This window comes from Mustela nivalis (genome assembly GCF_964662115.1).
Source record: "Mustela nivalis genome assembly, chromosome: 14".
Lineage (NCBI taxonomy): Eukaryota > Metazoa > Chordata > Mammalia > Carnivora > Mustelidae > Mustela > Mustela nivalis.
The window spans coordinates 11,199,632-11,219,696 of record NC_139033.1 but is presented as its reverse complement, the minus strand read 5'-3'; the positions used below and the strand labels follow the sequence as shown (position 1 = coordinate 11,219,696).

Sequence of the window (20,065 nt, the reverse complement as noted above, 5' to 3'; positions counted from 1 at the left end):
ACTTGGTAAACAATGTTTAAAAATTTTAAAACACTGAAAGAGCAGCATAAAAATATAAAACACCAACAACTTCTCACTCAAAACTGTTACTTAAAGATTTCTAAATGAACTAGATACTAAGGAAATTAATACTGCATAGAAATGTTAAATTTTATTGTTAACAATTAGACAACAAATGTTTTTAAAATCTATTATACACATTATATCAAAATGTAAATAAGCCCACCTCTAAGATGGGCCCCTCTGGTCCCGCCTCCTAGTACTCACACTCTTGTCAAGTCCCCTCCCACTGTACCAGGTCTGCTTTGTGTGATCTACAGCGTACATACCACATTGCCAAGGCTAGATTGTAAAACACACTTTAGCTTCCATTTACATCAATTTCTCTTTCTGAATACTCATTTTGGGAGAAGCCAGCTGCCATGTTATGACCAGCTTTATCCTGTCGATATCTCTGAACTGGAAGCAGATCCTGCTGCCCCATTTAACCCTTCAGACCCTATAGTTCTTTTTCTTTCTTTTCTTTTTTTTTTTTTTTTTTAAGATTTTATTTTATTTGGCAGGCAGAGATCGCAAGTAGGCAGAAAGGCAAGCAGGCTCCCTGCTGAGCAGAGAGCCCAATGCAGGGCTGGATCTCAGGACCCCGGGATCATGACCTGAGCTGAAGGCAGAGGCTTTAACCCACTGAGCCACTCAGGTATCCCTTCAGACCCTACAGTTTTAACTAATATCCTGACTGCAACTTCGTTAGACACTGAGACAGAACCACCCAGTTAGGTTACACCTGATTTTCTAACCCTGAGAAACTGTGTGAAATAATTTATGTTTGTTGTTTTAGGCAGCTAAGCTCTGTGGTAATTTGTTAAAAGATAGGTAATACAGGGGCACCTGGGTGGCTTGTCAGTTAAGTGTCTCTTGGTTGCAGCTCAGGTCATGGTCTCAGGGTCATCAGACTGAGCCCTGCAGGAGGCTCCACACTCAGCAGGGAGTCAGCTTGAGATTCTCTCCTTCTCCCCTAATAAATAAAATCTTTTCTTTTTTTTTTTTTTTAACCAAAAAAGGGATAATACAGTCACTATTTTTACAAGGTTTTCAATGGAAAAGAAAAAGATGCAAGCAAAAAGTCACTGTAAAAATCTTGCAATGTTAAGTTGAATTAGATGTATCATTATAAATTTCCCAATTTTGTCCACTGAAAAGGCCAAGACACAATAACTCAAAGACCAGAAAATGGTTTATAAATACTTTTTCTGCAAAAAGAATTAGGATTCCTTGAAGGAATATGGATCCAGGTCGGGGTTTAGACACAGATTAGCCTGACATATCTTATTTACAGCAGAAACTAAGAAAGCTATCAAAGACAAATGAATAGGGGAGCCTGGGTGGCTCAGTCAATTAAGTGTCTGCCTTTGGCTCAGGTCATGATCTCAGGGTCCTGAGACTGAGTTCCATGTCGGGAATCCCTGCTCAGCAGGAGTCTGCTTCTCCCTCTGCATCTCTTCCCTGCTCTTCTGTGCTTTCTCTCAAATAAACAAATTAAATCTTAAACAACAACAACAACAACAAAAACAAAGACAAAGGAATAGTACTAAAAGGACACAGGAGCCAACTTGAAGGGAGTGGCATTGATTAGAAGATGGGGCAGGGGCACCTGGGTGGCTCAGTGGGTTAAGCCTCTGCCTTCGGCTCAGGTCATGATCCCAGGGTCCTGAGATCCAGCCCCACATCACATCGGGCTCTCTGCTCAGCAGGGAGCTGCTTCCCTTCTTCTCTCTCTGCCTGCCTCTCTATCAAATAAATAAATAAAACCTTAAAAAAAAAAAAGATGGGGCAATAGGAGCAGCAAAAACCTGAAACATACGAATATACAAAAGTATATGAAAATACATGCATTCCTGATATTTTTAAAAATAATAAAAGAAAGGGGGGGACAGTCACATCTTTCAAAACAAAGCAACTTCATTAGATACTACTGAAAAGTGTCAAGGGCAAAAACTCCTCACTGAAAGTTGGCACTTAAGGCAATTTTAAGCCCTTAAATTTAAGCATTTATTCTTACTTTCCTGTACCAACTATTTGAGGATAATCATATCCAACCCTAGTTGAAAAGAAGAGCCCCTTACAGAATGATTCTAGCTAATACATAGAAAAGAAATGCTAGGAGTTCAGAAATTACTGTTTCCAAACTCCTAACCAATGATTTTCAAAATATGATCACGGACCTTCAGTATCACTAGGGAGCTGGTTTTATAAGCTGTACTAGAAATTTAAATTCTCAGGCTATACCCCAAATCTACTAAATTGGAAATTCTGGGGCTGGGGCCAAGCAATCTGTGTTTTAACAAATTCATCAAGTGATTCTAATACACACTAAAATTTGAGAACCAGAGTCCTAACAAATTTCAGAAAACTTTATATCTGGGGAGGGGAGGACTGAGCTATCACCACCTGAGCCCTTAATTTTACCAATTATCAAAGTAGGACCAGATAATGAGCATCTCCTAAACGATCCAACATCATCTGTTAAAGATTCTTTACCATCTTCTGTTAAATATCTCACAATCATCTGTTAAATATTCTTACCTCTCTGCCACAAGAAAATTAAATTAAACCTAATATAATTGGTGACATCACAAGAAGTGAAGAGACCATCTAGAATACAGGACATTCCTATGTAACAACTGGTTTCTGTCTCAAAACAATGGCAGGGAAAAAACAGCAGAGGAATTAGAAAGACATGTAATAAACATACTGTATAGATCTTATTACTTTGATCCATATTCAAAACAAACCAGCTGTAAAAAAATATCAAGATAATGCGATTGTGGTGATTATTAGATAAAAAGGAATTATAATTTTTTTTTAAAGATTTTATATATTTATTAAAGAGAAAGAGAGCATAAGTAGGCAGAGCAGCAGGTAGTGGGAGAAGCACACTCTCTGAAGAGCAGGCAGCCCGATGCAGGACTTGATCCCAGAACCCAGGGATCATGACCTGAGCCAAAGGGAGACACCTAACAGACTGAGCCACCCAGGCGCTCTGGAATTACTATTTTTATAAAGTGTGGTAATTAGCACTCTGGCTAAGAAAAATGTCCATATTCAAAAGGATAAACACTAAGTATATAGAAATAAAATGGCATGATATCAATGGCATGATACTTTAAATACTGCAGCAAAGAAACAAAGCACCCCTCAAATAAAGATGACAAAATCTTGATAATCACCAAATCTGAACTATGGACAAAGCAATTATGTTGTCACTTTCCACCTTCATAGCACAGACTATGTTTACAGCTGCTATTTGCAGTGTGCCTGTTCCACCTTCCTAGAAATGGCTTTCAGAGACAGAGGTCAGTGATTCATCAGTCTTATACAATACTCAGTGCCCTCCTTAATGTCCACCACCCAGTTGATCCATGGCCCCCACCCCCCCACCCCTCCAGCAGCCCTGTTTGTTTCCCATGATTAAGAATCTCTTATGGTGGGACGCCTGGGTGGCTCAGTTGGTTAAGCAGCTGCCTTCGGCTCAGGTCATGATCCCAGCGTCCTGGGATCGAGTCCCACATCGGGCTCCTTGCTCCGCAGGGAGCCTGCTTCTCCCTCTGACTCTGCCTTCCACTCTGTCTGCCTGTGCTCACTCTCACTCTCTCTCTCAAAAAAAAAAAAAAAAAAAAAAAAGAATCTCTTATGGTTTGTCTACCTCTGTGATTTCATCTTATTTTTTCCCTCTCTTCCCCTATGATCTTCTGTTTTGTTAATTAAATACTACATACAAACGAGATATGGTATTTGTTGTTCTCTGACTTCTCTCATTTAGCACAAAACCCTCTAGTTCCATCCACATACTTGCAAATGGCAAGATATTTCATTTTTCTTTTTTTTAAAGATTTCATTTATGTATTTGGGAGAGAGAGACACAGCGAGAGAAAGAACACATTAGGGGGAATGGGAGAGGGAAAGCAGGCTTCCCACAGAGCAGGGAGCCCGATGCAGGCTTAATCCCAGGACCCTGGAATCATGACCTGAGTCAAAGGCAGACACTTAATGACTGAACCACCTACGCTTTTAAAAAATTTTTATTTATTTATTTGAAAGAGGGAGAACACAAGCACAGGGAGAGGCAGAGAGAGAAGCAGACTCCCCACTGAGCGGGGAGCCTGATGCAGGACCTGATTCCAGAACCCCAGGACCATGACCCAAGCCAAACGCAGATGCCTAACCGACTGACCCAACTAGGCGCCCTTTCATTTTTCTTTTGATGGCTGAGTAATACTCCACTGTATATATATACACCACATCTTCTTTATCCATTCTTCTGCTGATGGACATCTGGGCTCTTTCCGCAGTTTGGCTATTATGGACACTGCTGCCATAAACACTGGGGTGCAGGTACCCCTTTCAGATCACCATATTTGTATCTTTGCAGTAAAACATAGCAATGTGATTGCTGGGTCATAGGGCAGCTCTACTTTCAACTTTTTGAGGAACCTCCACACTGTTTTCCAGAGTGGCTCCACCAGCCTGCATTCCTACCAACAGTTTGAGAGGAAGACATATCTTAATATTAACCTCACTCAAAATGGCACTAGAAGAACCTTTCCTCCACATGAACTTTTTTAGATCCACAGAATAAGATTAATCCTAAAACTAGATAACTTTGAATTATCTAAGCTACAGTTCTTTTGGCATGTTCCAGTGTTCCAAGGCAAAGAATACCATACTTGTTTAAAAAGAAAAAAGTAAGAATTTTAATCAACATCCAAAAATGATTACTTCAAATACTTAGGAAAGCTTATTCATTTAAGAATTGGAAGTTTTAGGTCAGGAGAATATTGCTAGGCACTGAGTAACTTATCAACTAGCTCTCAACTACCTGGATGGCAAAAAAGGACACCTTTTAACATTTGCCCACATTAAATGATCTCCTTTTAAGATCAGTATGTGTTTTCTTCCCACAAAGGCTGTTTAACCACAAGTCTAGAATATTAGATTACACAACATTCTCATTTTATTATTTTTTAAAGATTTATTTATTTGAGGGTGGGGAGGGGCAGAGGGAGAGAGAATCCCAAGCATACTCTACAGGGAGCCCAACGCAGGGCTCGATCTCACAACCCTGAGATCACAACCTGAGCCAAAACCAAGAGTTGGATGCTTAACCGACTGTGCCACCCAGGCTCCCCACAATATTCTCATTTTGAAGATGAGGAAATATCCCTCTACTATGAAGATTTTGATGGTTTCTGAAATGAGCTGCCCTCAGCTCAAAAAGAAATTCCAGATTGGGCGGCGGGGGGGAGGGGGGGTTGTATGTTATTATGAAACAAAAGGTCAACAACCTGGTAAACTAATTTAGCAAACACTTTTCAAATTTAGTAATGAAAACTTCAAAATCACTTATTCTTTCTGAAAAGGATCTTAAACAATCACAACTGATGAACATTTTCTCCTCCCCTAGTCTTGTTTATTAAAATGCATCTGAGGGGCACACAGGTGGTACCGTTTGTTGAGCATCCAACTCTTGGTTTTGGCTCAGGCTATGGTCTCAAGGTTGCGAGATCGGCTCTGCTCTCAGTGAGAAGTCTGCTTGAGTTTCTCTCTCCCTCTGCCCCCTCCCCTTTCTCTCTCTCTCTCTCTAATAAACCAATCTTGGTGGGGGAAGTGCATCAAATACCTTACCTAGTATTGGGTATCACAAATCAATGCACAGGCTGACCAAAAATGAAAGCTCAACGACAAATATTCATTCATTATAAATCAGTTCCCGAATTCATGCAGCATGCTGACTACAAGCAAACACAGGCAGGATTATTCTCACCTTTACCTGCTCTATATGTCTTGGCTTGATTCACTGGCATGGGCGTCATAGGTATAGGGTATAAAGGCTTGAGGGAATTAAAAAAAAAAAAAAAGATTAAACTTTTCAGATAGTAAGAATATATTTTACTATTTTCGCTTAGTTGTATATTGCTAGAGAGCTAGCACTGAGGTTTCCTCATTCTCCAGGAATTATTAAAAAAACAAAATCACCCCATACCTAAAAGGACAAACCCCAAACTGCAGTAAACCTGAACTGTCTTTCTCACCAGAAAACATTCTCAGATTTGGGTTTTTATACTAACAACACACCATGCTATTGCATGCCTCCCCCTTTCAAGTACTTTTGTTTTGCCACTACTGCCTTAAGTCACCACACACTGACAGAGTGCTTGGTGTGAATACAAATAACTAAGGAGGGAAAACGAACATCAAAATCTAGGACTTACTTGCACGCCTGGGCTCACTGGGACTGGATACATCATATTTGGTGCAAAACAAACAGGCTGCGTGTAAACTGGAGCTGGCTGTTGGTGGCCCACCATGGATGGGCTGGGCTGTGCTTGAGGACGAGGTGAAGTTGGGGTTGTAGAAGGCTTTGGCTACAAAAATAAAAATCAACCATCTAAAGGTGAAAGGCCAACTGTTATTTCAATCGGAAAACTGATCTTTCCCATCTTTCTAAGCTCTATTTGCTTTTAGTGCCTTTTAATGAAAAAAAGTTTTAGAAAATAAATTTCCACGTTTCAAAAGGAAAAGCACTTGGGTAGAAAGTTAAATTTGCCAATTAATTTATTATAATAATCTGCCAACTTGTCAATAATACTTTAAAACAGTTGTGATTTTTAATGAACTAAAGTATTTTTAAAATTTACTAAGTGTATTATAAATTCAGTAGAATAAAAATAGTTTATCTATAAACCTGAGAGCCTAGCTTATCAGCCAGTCAGAGTCAAAGATTTACCCCAGACCACATTTAACTGATAACAAAACAAAACAAAAATCTTTTTAGTGACTCAAAAATATTCATAAATGACCATATAAGAAAAAGGAACTTAAACTACAAGTTGTTTCAACATCCTGTGAGTTTAGATGGCAGGTATGTGGAAAATACTATTACCAATAATAAATTAATTTTTTTAGAGAAAATGATTACTTCAAAGAGAGAAATAAACTTACCTGAGAAAAGGAACGAGGGTTGAACTCTTTTGCATTAGGATTCAAAGTTGATTTTCTCACTTGCCTAAACCAGGGGAAAATTAAAAGGGGCCAATAAAATTTGCATGGAACTTGTGTTTCTCTCAAGTCTTCTACACTTTTTTAAAAAAACTGCTAAACATACATTAAACAATTCTTACTAGATCATGAATTCTCTTCATTAAAATGCATACATGTATTTCCCACACCTTAATCAGATTAAGACATGCCCAAAAAAGGCAATTTTTTAAAAAGTGGGGGCACCTGGCTGGCTCAGTTATTTAAGCATCCGATTCTTGATTTTGGCTCAGGTCATGATCTCAGGGTCCTGGGATCAAGCTCCACCTGGAGGTCTGCATTCAGTGGGAGTCTGCCTGAGGATTCTTTCTCACCCTCTCCCCATCCCCGAACCATGCATACGCATGTGTACAGCAAATAAATAAATCCTAAAAAAAGTGTTAATATATCTTCTGTCAAAGGCAATCAACAAATCAACTGAGAAAATAAAATATCGCTAAAGGCAATCCCTAATATACCAATTCTCTAGAATGCAGTATTTTCTTTCCTTCTCTCTCTTTTTTTTAAGATTTTACTTTAAGTACTCTCTACACCCAACATGGGGTGGAACCCACACACTGAGATCAAGGTGCATGCTCTACAGACTGAACCAGCTGGGTGCCCCCTTGCATGCAGTATTTTCTAATGCAACCAAGTGTTTTCCTACATACCACCCACATACCACTATTGGCAAATAAAAATTTTTGCCTCATATTAAGAATAAGCACTCTCTGACAGATGAACAGGCTGCATTCCAAAAGTTCGGCTGTAAATGGATTGTATGGAACCCAGAATAGATAAATTAACAGTGGTTAGGCTGAAATGACATATCAAATGTGGAGGATTAAGTTTATCTTAAGAAATCTAACAATTAATAAAACGTTTTCTGACGGAAAACATGCTGAATTCCAAGTAGGAGCCAGACACTGTTATTTCAATCTGAAAACTGAATTTTCTCATCTTTCTAAGCTCTATTTGCTTTTAGTGCCTTTTAATGAAAAAAAGTTTTAGAAAATAAATTTCCACATTTCAAAAGGAAAAGCACTTGGGTAGAAAGTTAAATTTGCCAATTAATTTATTATAATAATCTGCCAACTTGTCAATAATAACTTGTCATCTCTTTCTGGCAGCAGCAGTTCTTGGTTCTAGCAGCAGGGCTAGGAGGGGGTACTGACCAGCATTCAGGGGATATACTTCCCAAAACTCCCTGTATATTTACAAAAAAAAAGTTCTTCTAAATTTAGTCTTGATTTTGGCTATGGGGAACAAAACTGGGGAAGGAAGGAAACAGAGTACAGAGTACAAAGACTTAATTTACTTAAGAAGTCATCTGTTTACAGTTGTTTGTAACCTGGGGGGGGGGGGTACTCAGAAAGCAGTCCAAAAGTCCAGATAGATTCCTGAGCTGAAAGCCCCTGTACACTCTAAGAAAAAGTAAGTAACAGGATGTGCTCAATTCAAAGTTTACTCACTCAGCTGCATCTTTCTTCTCCTCTTTATCATCCTTCTCTTGTTTACATCCTGGACTAGAAGTCTGAACCCCTTGTGATGTGACCTCAGGTCCCCTCTTGTGCTCCGTGTTACTGAGGATTGAAGGGGAAATGCTGGGACTGTTCGGTTTGCTGCTGCTACTGGTGCAATTGCTGCTGCTATTTTCAATGAATGAATCCTTAGCATTTGGTTCAATTTTGTCTTTGATCAAATCTCTTGATTTTTCTCCCTCTCTATTTTTGTTTAGCAGTTGATCCATAGATTCAGAAGTAGAACTTGGCTGTAACTGAATAAAGAAAACAATTATATTTAAATATTTTAAATAACTCCATAATCAATTTTCTCCATGAGCGTAAGCAAACTAATACTATTTATAAGTATGATATACCAAATAAGGCTTTTTACATTTTAAGAGTAACGTACTTACTATAAAGCAATAATAACAGAACATATATACAACACACCCATAGTCATCTAGGCACTCAAATATCCTAACCTCAAAAGTTAAATATCTACTAACTGCCTACCATGTGTCAGAAATTGTACCCTCTGAGTATGGAAAATACGAATAGTTCCTATCCTCACCCTTACCACCTGGGTGAGATCAGATACCTAACAAAAATGTGGTAAATGAAATGGGATCCTAAAGGAAAAGCAATTTATAGAAAAAGGTTTCTCAGTGGAAGTGCCATGTAGTCTAAGGTATAAAAGTTTGGGGGTGAGAGTAGCCTGGAAAATGGAATTATCTAAGCTAAAGAAACAACATGCTTAAAAACCCAAGGGAAAGGGAGAAACAGAAAAGCACTAGTGGACTAGGACCTGGGCCTGGACTGCAGAAGTGGTGGGTTGGCAAGTCCGAAGCAGGTGGATTCAGAGCGATAGAAGGTTGGTCAATTAGATCTTCTAACCTTATCGAAGAAGGAAAGTGCAAAACACAAGTACCAAGACGAGTAGAAGGCTAAGATGTTAGTGAAGTAGGTGCTGGGGTTTTTAAGTTTACAGGCTAGAAGAAATCAATGCTACTACTGTCTGAAGATGATTGATTTAAGATGCCATACTCTCTAGAAAGGTAAGAGAAGCAGCTGAAGGAAATGACAAGAAAAAGAGAAGGAAAAAGACACCAAGGAAAAGCCGCCGAAGTGGCAATGTGAATAGAGCAGCAGCCCCAGGCATCAAGAAGGGACTGCACGAGCTGGACAGAAAAAAAGGGTCTCTCCCCAGCCTCAGGATGGGCAAACAAATGTCAAGGTCTCACTGCTCAGGCCCTTGGCAGGCTGGCTTCTTGAGAGTATCTCCAGCTTCACCACATCACCAAGACAGTCACAGAATCCACAAGCAGCTCATGCCGAAAGGTGATGATAGGATCATTTATTTGAACCCAGTGGCAACTCAAGTTACAACAGGCATTTAATGTTTAAGCCAGCATTTGTTCAGGTAATTTTTAGTAGCAGCTACCTACATTAAGAGACCAACTGCATACTGCAGAGATCTCTTGAGTATTTCCAGAAGTCTTTTGAGTGAGACAAAAATGAGACTTTTTTTTATGTTACTCATATATAATGGAAAACATACCTAAAGTACTCACTATGGTGTGGACACTGTTCTAAATGATTTAACTCATTCCTTTAATTGCTACAACAGACCTATGTGATGTAGACACTTACCACCACCTTGTAAATTGATAAACTAAGGCACAATTCATGCTTTTCAGCATTCAGCTGTATTTCCAACTGCAGTACACTAAAGAAGCCTAAGTGAAAACTGAGATTTTTTCCTTCCCCTTACCACTTTTTTCCAATAAAACATAATATATAAATGTATTGGTTTCAGGCATACACCACATTCAATATACGTATATGCTGCAAAATAATCAATGTCTAGTTAACAGCCATAACTGCAGTTAAAAATTTTTCTTTTGACAACTTTTAAGATCAATTCTTTTAGGAAGTTTCAAATATTACAGCACAGTATGACTGACTAGAGTCACCATGCTGAACATTACACCCCCATGACTTATTTTATAAATAGAAGTTTTTATCTTTTGACCCCATTCACACATTTCACTGTCCCCTGCCTGTGATAACCAATCTGTACCTGAAGGGCCTTTTTTTTTTTTAAGATCTCACACATAAGCAAGATTATGCAATTATTTGTCTTTGATTTATTTTACTTAGCATGGTAACCACAAAGTCCATCCATGTTGTCACAAATGACAGGATCTCCCTTTTATGCCTCAATATTCCTGTATCTATATAACATATACATAAATATGTATATGTATTTGTATATACATATATATACACACCCCATTTTCTTTATCCATTCACCCATCAATGGGCACCTAGGTTGCTTTCATGTCTTGGCCACTGTAAATAATGATACAATGATTGCAATGATGCAATGGGGAACCAGCTATATTTCTGAGTTGGTATTTTCATTCCCTTTGTATAAATACCCAGAAATGGAACTGCTAGATCATATGGTAGTTCTATTTTTAATTTTTTTATTTTTGAGGAACCTCTTAGCACCTACAGCAATTTATGTTTCTACCAAAATTGTACATCTTAGCCAACACTTGTTATTTTCTTAAAAATAACAAATTTTCTAGGTTTCCTTCTAGGAGTTTCTGTTCAAGTCTTTAATCCATTTTGAGTTAATATTTATGTAGAGTGTAAGACAGTCCAGTTTTATTCTTTTTAAAATTTTACTTATTTGAGAGAGAAGGAGACAGCACACATGTGAGCAGGGGAACGAGCGGAGGGATAGAGAGAGAATCCCAAGCAGACTGCGTTGAGCGGGGAGCTGATGCAGGGCTCAATCTCCTGACCCTGAGATCATGACTTGAGCTGGAATCAAGAATCAGATGCTCAACCAACTGAGCCACCCAGATGCCCTAGTATTATTCTTTTAAATGTGGTTGTCCAGTTTTCCCAACACCATTTAATGATGATACTGGCCCTTCCTTATGCTTTTTTTTTTTTTTTTTAATTTTCTTTATTTGAGAGAGAGAGAGCAGGGAGAGGAGCAGAAGGAGAAGCAGACTCCCTGCTGAGTACGGAGCCCAACATGGGGCTCAATCCCAGGACCCCGTGGTCATAACCTGAGTCGAAATCAACAGTCAGATGCTTAATCAACTGAGCCTCCCAGGCGCCGCTCAGTCTATATTCTCAGTCTATATTCTTGGCTCTTTTGTCATAAATTAATTAACCATATGTGCATAGCTTTAGTTCTGGGCTCTCTATTTTTGTGTAACTGACCTGTGTATCTGTTTTATGCCAAGAACATACTTTTATTACTGCAGCTTTATTATATAGTTTGAAATCAGGGAGCATAATGCCTCCAGCTTTCCTCTTCTTTCTCAAGACTGCTTTGGCTGTCTGAAATATACTACGGTAACACAATTTTTAGGATTACTGGTTCATTTTCTGTGAAAAATGCCATTGCAATTTTGATAGAGACTGCACTGAATCTCTAGGTTGCTTTGGGTAGTATGGACATTTAATGGGAAAACTGAAATTCTTATGTGATTTAACAAACAAGACAAGTGATTGCCAGTAAAACACTGGGGTTTTGTTTTGTTTTGTTTTTGCTAATAAGAATTAATATTCACTGAATACATACTGGATGTGTCATGTACTATATGAAACACTTCACATTAGTATCTCATTTAATTTTCATGAGAACAATGAAATTGGTTCTACAATAATCCCATTTCAGCTTGGTAGTGTTTCACACAGGGTATTTGTTTTTTTTTTTTTTTAAGATTTTATTTATTTACTTGAGAGAGAAACAGTGAGAGAGAGCATGAACGAGGAGAAGGTCAGAGAGAGAAGCAGACTCCCCATGGAGCTGGGAGTCCGATGCGGGACTCGATCCCGGGACTCCAGGATCATGACCTGAGCCGAAGGCAGTCGTCCAGCCAACTGAGCCACCCAGGCGTCCCCACACAGGGTATTTGTAAAGGAATGATTCAAATCAGACAAGTTTACTTACCTCCAAACCCCATACTGTTAATCTGTACAGATCAAATTACTAGGAATTCGTACACAAATAAAGTTATCAGCATCGTGCACATAGCTATATTAGATCCTGCAGATGGCTGTCAAGTAAAACGAAAAGAAAAAAGAAAACCACAGAGTACTCTTAACCTCTGTCTCAAAGAAAGACTAGAGATTTCCGTGAATCACCATAGTTTGAGGCCACGTGTATTCTATGAGGATGGCTCTGGTAATTCACTCACTGAATAGCAGAGTACAGCCTATGTGTTAGGTACTATCCAAAGCACTACTAGAAACTTAAACACACAAATGGCTGGGCCTATCTTTTACTAACCATGTGATTCTTGGCAAATTATTTAATTTGTCTTTACCTCAGTTTCCTAATATACACACTGGAAATAATAATAGAGGCTGCTTCAAAGGGATGATAGGACAATAAAAGATTGATCACATAAGCATTTAAGACAGCATAGGATACATAGGTAATATTCAATGTGTAAACTACTAATGTTATTTTACCCTAATTGAAGTATAAAGTTCACTCTCAGACATTTTTTAATACCATCTCCTTGCTTTTCAGAACTCCTTTATGGACAAAAAAGTTACTTATACAAGACTTAATGTTACATTAAATTTTTCAAGCTCCCAATAGTAATAGATTAGAATTCCTAAAAAGATAGTGTTCTAATCCTACAACCACCTGGACTTTAAGAGTCAAGCATTAAAGAAGATTTACAGAAAACTGTGAACTGATAACATGAGAAACAAAATGTTTTCTACTAAATGAAGTTACAAGCTTATTAAAAATACACTATCGCTAGGGGCGCCTGGGTGGCTCAGTGGGTTAAAGCCTCTGCCTTCGGCTCAGGTCATAATCTCAGGGTCCTGGGATCGAGCCCCACATCGGGCTCTCTGCTTGGCAGGGAGTCTGCTCCCCACCCACCCCACCCCCCGCCTGCCTCTCTGCCTGCTTGTGATCTCTGTCTGTCAAATAAATTTTTAAAAATCTTTAAAAAAAACAAAAAAACCACTCTAACTCTATTGGTGCCTGGGTGGCTGAGTTGGTTAAGTACCCAACTCTTGATTTTAGTTCAGGTTATGGTTTCAGGGTTGTGAGATAGAGCCCTGTGTTGTGAGATGGAGCACTGTGCATAGAACCTACTTAAGACTCTCTCCCTCGCCCTCTCCCCTTTTCCCTCCCCACCTTAAACAAAACAAAACAAAACAAAACAAAAACACTAATTCTGAGACAGTGTGTTGCTGACATAAGTAAAGACAGAGAGATGTATGGAAGAGAATTCAGAACCCAGTAATGAGAGTTTCCACAAGAATGCAAAGATTATTCAATTCAGTATCTTTTCTTTTTTTTAAGATTTTGTTTGTTTTAAAGAGAGAGAGAAAGCAAGCACAAGCAGGGGGATGGGCAGAGAGAGAATCCCAAGGAGACTCCACACTCCCCAACATGGGGCTTGACTGATCCTATGACCCCTGAGATCATGACCCAAACTGAAACTAAGAACCTGACAACCAATCAACTCAGCTACCAGGAGGCACCCCCAATTCAGTATCTTTTAAAAGAGAAGGTGCTGGGACAAGTAAGAGCAACAAGCACAAGAGTAAATCTGGAAGCCTACCTCACACTATATATAACAATTACTCAAAATGGATCACAGCCCTAAATTAGACTCTTAGAAAAAAAATAAGAGTAAATCTTTATGACTATGGATTAAGCAATGGCTTCTGAGATATGACACCAAAAGCACAAGCAACAACAACAACAACAAAAAAGAGATAAAGTGGACTTCAGTAAAATAAAAAATTTTGGGATAAGGGTCAACATCTAGAAAGTGAAAAGACAACTGACAGAATAGTAGAAAAAAATTGCAAACCATGTATCTCATGTGAGACTTGTACACAGAATAAAGAACTCAATAATAAGACAACTCAGATTTTAAAATGGGCAAAGGATCTGAATAGACATTTCTCTAAAAGAGATTTATAAGTGGCCAAGGAACACATAAAAAGATGCTCAACATTGTTAGCCAATATCAAACCACAATGAGATACCACAAGGATGTCTACAACAGAAGAGACAATAACAAATGCTGGCAAGGATGTGGAGAAACAGAAATCCTTATGTGCTGGTGATGGAAACCACAATACTCCAGTTGCTTTGGCAACAGTCTGGAAATTTTCCTCAAACGGTTTAAGACAGAGTTACCATAGGACCCAGAAATTCTACTCTTATGTATATACACCCGAAAGAAATGAATATATATGTCCACAACAAAAACTATACTAATATTCATAGCAGCATTATTCGTAACAGTCAACATATGGGAAAAACTCGAAGAGACATTAAATGATGGATAAATAAAATGTGGTCTATTCATACAATGGAGTATTATTAAAAAGCAATGAAGTACTGGGGTGCCTGGGTGGTGTAGTTGGTTAGGAGACCAATTCTTGGTTTCAGCTCAGGTCCTGATTTCAGGGTTGTGGGATCAAGCCCTATGTTGGGTTTCCTGCTCAGCAGACAGACTGCTTGAGATTCTCTCTCCCTCACCCTCTGCCCCTCCCACTGCTCGCACGCTCTCATGTGCTCTAATAAATCTTAAAAAAAAAAAAAAAAAAAAGCAATGACAGATGCTCCAACATGGATGACCTTTGAAAATATTATGCTAAGTAAAGAAGCCAGACTCAAAAGGCCTCATATCACGAGATTCCATTCATATGAAATGTCCAAAAGAGGCAACTAACTGCAGAGAGAAAGCAAGCAGACTGTCTAGGACCTAAGGAAAGGGGTGTGGGAGAGATGTTTAAAAGCAAAAGAGGAATGACTGCTAAGGGGTATGGGGTTTCTTCTGGGGGTGAAGAAAATGTTCTAAAACTGACTGTGGTAATGGTCGTTTAAATCTGTGAATATATAAAAAGCCACTGAATTGTACACTTTGTATGGCTAAAATGTATGACACGTAAATTTTATCTCAGTAAGACTGATACTACTAACCCATATGTTTCAGAGTAAAAATTTTCTTTCCTTCATAACATGATAAATTCAACATAAGAAAGGACTGAATGCTTGAGTCTAAAAAGTAATGTGAGAAAATAAAAGGGAATAGGCAATACCTATAACGAGCTCATTTACGTCAAATGGAAGATTATGCAAAATAGTATCATCTATTCTTTAGGAATCTATTCAGATGCAGTGTAAAGAACTGCACAGAAACGAAACCCTCCCCTCTGGCAGAAGCATGCAGCTGAGGAGACCAAGTACATAAAAGAGCTTTAACTGTGTTGGGAATACATGACATATTAAACTGGCTATCTGGGCATTTGGTTGTAATTCTCCGTATCATGTCCATGGATTAGCTATGGCTTAAAAAATTAAAATTTAAGTTCATAATCACTAACAGCATTAAAGCTGAATAGATAAATTGTGAAAAAATGTGGTATGTAATATTTTGAATGGTGCCAATAAATATGAAGCTATCACCAAAAAATCATTAATTTTTAGGAAGCTAACACAGACTATAACAAAGCTGCCCTTTGACTGATTCATCTCTTAAGTCAACCATATTTTCCAAAGGCTGATAATCAGATCTTTTCCTCTAAGAAGCTAAGTTTCAGGATAACTTCTTGCATTGGTCCCAAAATGACTTGATATACAAAGTGTATTATAATAAACGTGTACAAAAGAACACAGTGTTCATCCAAAAGAGATGGGAGAATATTCAGAGTCCTAAGACAGATAACTGGTATTAAAGACCAATTTCTGGGGCGCCTGGGTGGCTCAATGGGTTAAAGCCTCTGCCTTCGGCTCAGGTCGTGGTCCCAGGGTCCTGGGATCGAGCCCCGCCATCGGGCTCTCTGCTCAGCAGGGAACCTGCTTCCTCCTCTCTCTCTGCCTGCCTCTCTGCCTGCTTGTGATCTCTGTCAAATAAATAAATAAAATCTTTAAAAATAAATAAATAAATAAAGACCAATTTCTACCACAATACATTTGTGTACAAAGTGTACATCTGCAACTATCCAGAACACCAGGGTCCATTACATCTCCCACTAGCCCTACCAGATAATTAATACCCTGGCTTTGCTCTACTCTTCACTGAATAAAGTAATCAAATGGGGATCCAATAATAACTTATGTTATGACTGACTTTAAATGTCAAAATTATATTCTCTTTCATTTGGTATCTGTATAGTTCTCGAGCTGCTGATTTAGTTACCTACTCAAAAGCACAAGCAGAAACACCTGGGTGGCTCAGTCCATTAAGCAACTGACTCTTGATTCGGCTCAGGTCATTATCTCAGGGTCATGAGACCAAGCCCTGAGTCAGGCTCTGCGCTGCTCAGCTGAGAGTCTGCTCAAGATTCTCTCTTCCCCCTCTCCCTTTATTCCTCCCCCCACCCGCAAGGTCTCTCTCTCTCTAAAAGTAAGTAAATACAATAAATAATTTTAAAGCACAAAGACAACTTTAAGAGCGTTTAGCTTTCTACAGACATGATTCACTGTTTCCGAGTATGCATATAACGCATTTTTGCAAATGAAGGATCTAAAAATTTGTAATCATGTTTACTATTCATTTTTAAAGTTCTAATTCATTAATCAATAACAACACTTACCCTAAAATCATTCTTAAACTTCTTTAAGTCATCAATCTGCTTTCTGTGTTCAGAAACAATTGGTGATATACCTATAAAATTACAAACTGTTAAATATAAATTCACTGCAAATCTTTAATTTAAAATTCTTTAGGATGAGATACTGGAAATAAAAATAAGCTTTTATTCAATATATTATTTATAGATTTTGATATTTGTCAAATTATGCATTTAAAATGTGCATAATCCTAAGAAAAAGTGTTGACCAAAACCAATCTGTACTAAGCATGAGCTTAGACATCTCCTTCCTATTTCTGTACTTATACTGAAAGACTTTTTAAAGCTCTAACCTTTATTTTCAGTCTTTGAGAAGCTAGGTGATGTCTCATTGGGCTTCACATTTTCTTTATTCCCTGCAGGAGAATTTTGCCTCTGATCTTGAAGCCTGGAATCCTTAGCTAAAAAAATACGTATTTAAAAAAAATAATAGTAAAGTAAAATGGGGAGATATTCAACAATTTTAATTTCCTATGGTTTGTGGAAAAAAAATTTTCCATTTAACCAGAAGCTTTTCCCTTGGCAGACAAATGAAACACCAACAACTTTATTTATATTGATATTCGCTACCTAAGAATGTTAACCCTTATAACAACAGACATTCAAGAATAAATATAAAACTGTATTATACTTCATTTACACAAATTTTAAATTTACACTCAAATACATACCTATGAATAAATACAGCATTTTTCATATTAGTGTAACACTTTTAACACTCAACTTCACAAATGACATGGAGCCGGAAGCCCCTTCTTACATACCCTCAATAGACGGGGTGACAGCTCTGTTGGATGCAGGACTGGCAGGTGTAGGAGAAGCGGCTGGAACAGGCATAGCAACAGCTTCGGCTGGAATAATACCAGCTTGAGGAGAAGCAAGAACTGGCCCACCAGGAGTATTTCCAATACTGTTCTGTCTGGGAGACCTGGGTCTATGAGTTTTAGGGGATAATCTTGGAACTACAAGAAAGAGAAAATTGATCCATTACATTCTTAGCTCAAATGTCACTTCTTCAAAGAGGCTTCTTAGAATATTTAGGTAAAATACTCCTGGTCAACTACCATCCCTATTACTCTTTATCCCATCACCCACAGTGGTGGTAACTGAAAACACAAATAGCTGAAGAATGACAGCAATTACTAACACCTAAGTACAGCTGCAGTTCTTTCTTATAACTAAATAGATCAGATTAATTCCAAAAGGCAGTACTTTAAATGAAATTAGAAACTGGATTTTAAGACAGGATAAACCCCATTTTTTAAGATGAAGACAGCAACATTCTCCACTAAGAAGTGAGGTGTTTCTTTAACAGTGGGGTGGCAGATCCCAAAGAAAAAGGCTTACTTGTTTCTCCTTCAAATAATAAACTCAAACACCTTTTGGCAGCTTGCAGCCAATCCTGTATGCTCTTTCCAGCCACCTCAAGAGGCACTTTAGAAGAACTAAGAAAATCAAGGAACCAATTTAGCCAAAAGCCGAAGATAATTCACCAGGGTTCCTGTTCCACCTGACCTCAAGTAAACAACTGTTAGGTTTCTTAATCCATTAAAAACCCATTTGTAGGGGCACCTGGGTGGCTCAGTGGGTTGAGCCGCTGCCTTCAGCTTGGGTCATGGTCTCAGGGTCCTGGGATTGAGTCCCGCATGGGGCTCTCTGCTCAGCAGGGGGCCTGTTTCCCTTCCTCTCTCTCTGCCTGCCTCTCTGCCTACTTGTGATCTCTCTCTGTCAAATAAATAAATAAAATCTTAAAAAAAAAAAACAAAACCCAACGGTTTAAAGAAAATGGTTCCAATTACAATTTAGTGGTTCTTTACTTTCTTAAGTCATAGGATCATGGAAGGAAACTATCCAACAACTGTTATTTTTCTAATTAGTATAAAAAAAAACTGCAACACCACCCTGCATGTATTCCTAATAACAGTTATTGTTTTCACTTCTATTATTACGTTGTTACTCTCAAAATTCACTTCCAAATTCTCTAAGCAATGTCAAATGATGAATGGTACAACTGAAGAAATAAAGATTTTTAGAAATTCTATTTTCTCGTTAAGTGAATTATTTCCTTCTAATAATTAACACCTAATTTCTAATTAGATTATGTTAATAAAATATCTAATTTCTAATACCTAACTTCTTTTGGTCTTCCTTGAAGACCAAAGAAGAAAACAGAATATACAAAGTAACTGACCATAAAATTATGCATACATGATGCTGAGCAATGTGTATCGATGAAGTTTAGAGAGTTAGGTATGTTTTTGTTTAAGCCTGAAGATCTTTTCTTTTAAAAATCCTATCTGCTGATTAAGACAGACTATGACTAAAAATCACAATCACTGCATGTTCTAACTCTCCACAGTTATCATGGAAGCAAAACATTAGGTAGCAAAAGCAGTTTGGGACTGAGCTTACAGTTAGTCTTTTTATTTATCTTTTATACTTTTATAGCTGCTGTCAGCACATTCTTCAGGCTTATCACAGGTAAAACTTGGGCCCATCATGTATTGATATTCCTTATTAGGGAAATAAAATCAGGAATTAGTACCATATACAGATGCTACAGGAATACACAGCACTGTAAGCCCAAAGTAAGTGTCTGTTGCTAAGAAGACAGGAAATACAGTCTGTTCATATTATGTTACATACTTTATTTGTTTTTTATTTGGGTGGTACTCTATAGAACTATGATGTATATTCCTGAACTTATGAACCTCATATGAATCTTATCACAAGTCCATAAAGTAGAACAGGCAAAAATTACTCTAATTCATTGAGAAAACTGAAATTCAGAACGATCATATGGTTTGCTTTAACATATGGTGAATATGCGGTGGAAACCA

General features: G+C 38.1%; 1 protein-coding gene across 37 annotated transcripts in view; it reads right to left on the bottom strand.

Moving 5' to 3' along the window:
• Positions 1-20,065, bottom strand: part of ATXN2 (ataxin 2) — a 114,684-nt gene that overhangs the window by 19,608 nt on the left and 75,011 nt on the right. For 12 of the 37 annotated variants that reach the window (XM_082698358.1, XM_082698346.1, XM_082698323.1 and 9 more), the window contains 7 exons: positions 17,990-18,187; positions 17,519-17,626; positions 17,190-17,260; positions 8,547-8,851; positions 7,000-7,063; positions 6,270-6,422; positions 5,822-5,888 (listed from right to left, as the gene is read on the bottom strand). In XM_082698358.1, coding sequence (XP_082554484.1) covers positions 5,822-5,888; positions 6,270-6,422; positions 7,000-7,063; positions 8,547-8,851; positions 17,190-17,260; positions 17,519-17,626; positions 17,990-18,187 — 966 coding nt within the window. The remainder of the gene's footprint in view (positions 1-5,821; positions 5,889-6,269; positions 6,423-6,999; positions 7,064-8,546; positions 8,852-17,189; positions 17,261-17,518; positions 17,627-17,989; positions 18,188-20,065) is intronic. The other 25 variants (XM_082698324.1, XM_082698334.1, XM_082698331.1 and 22 more) reach the window with 3 other exon arrangements.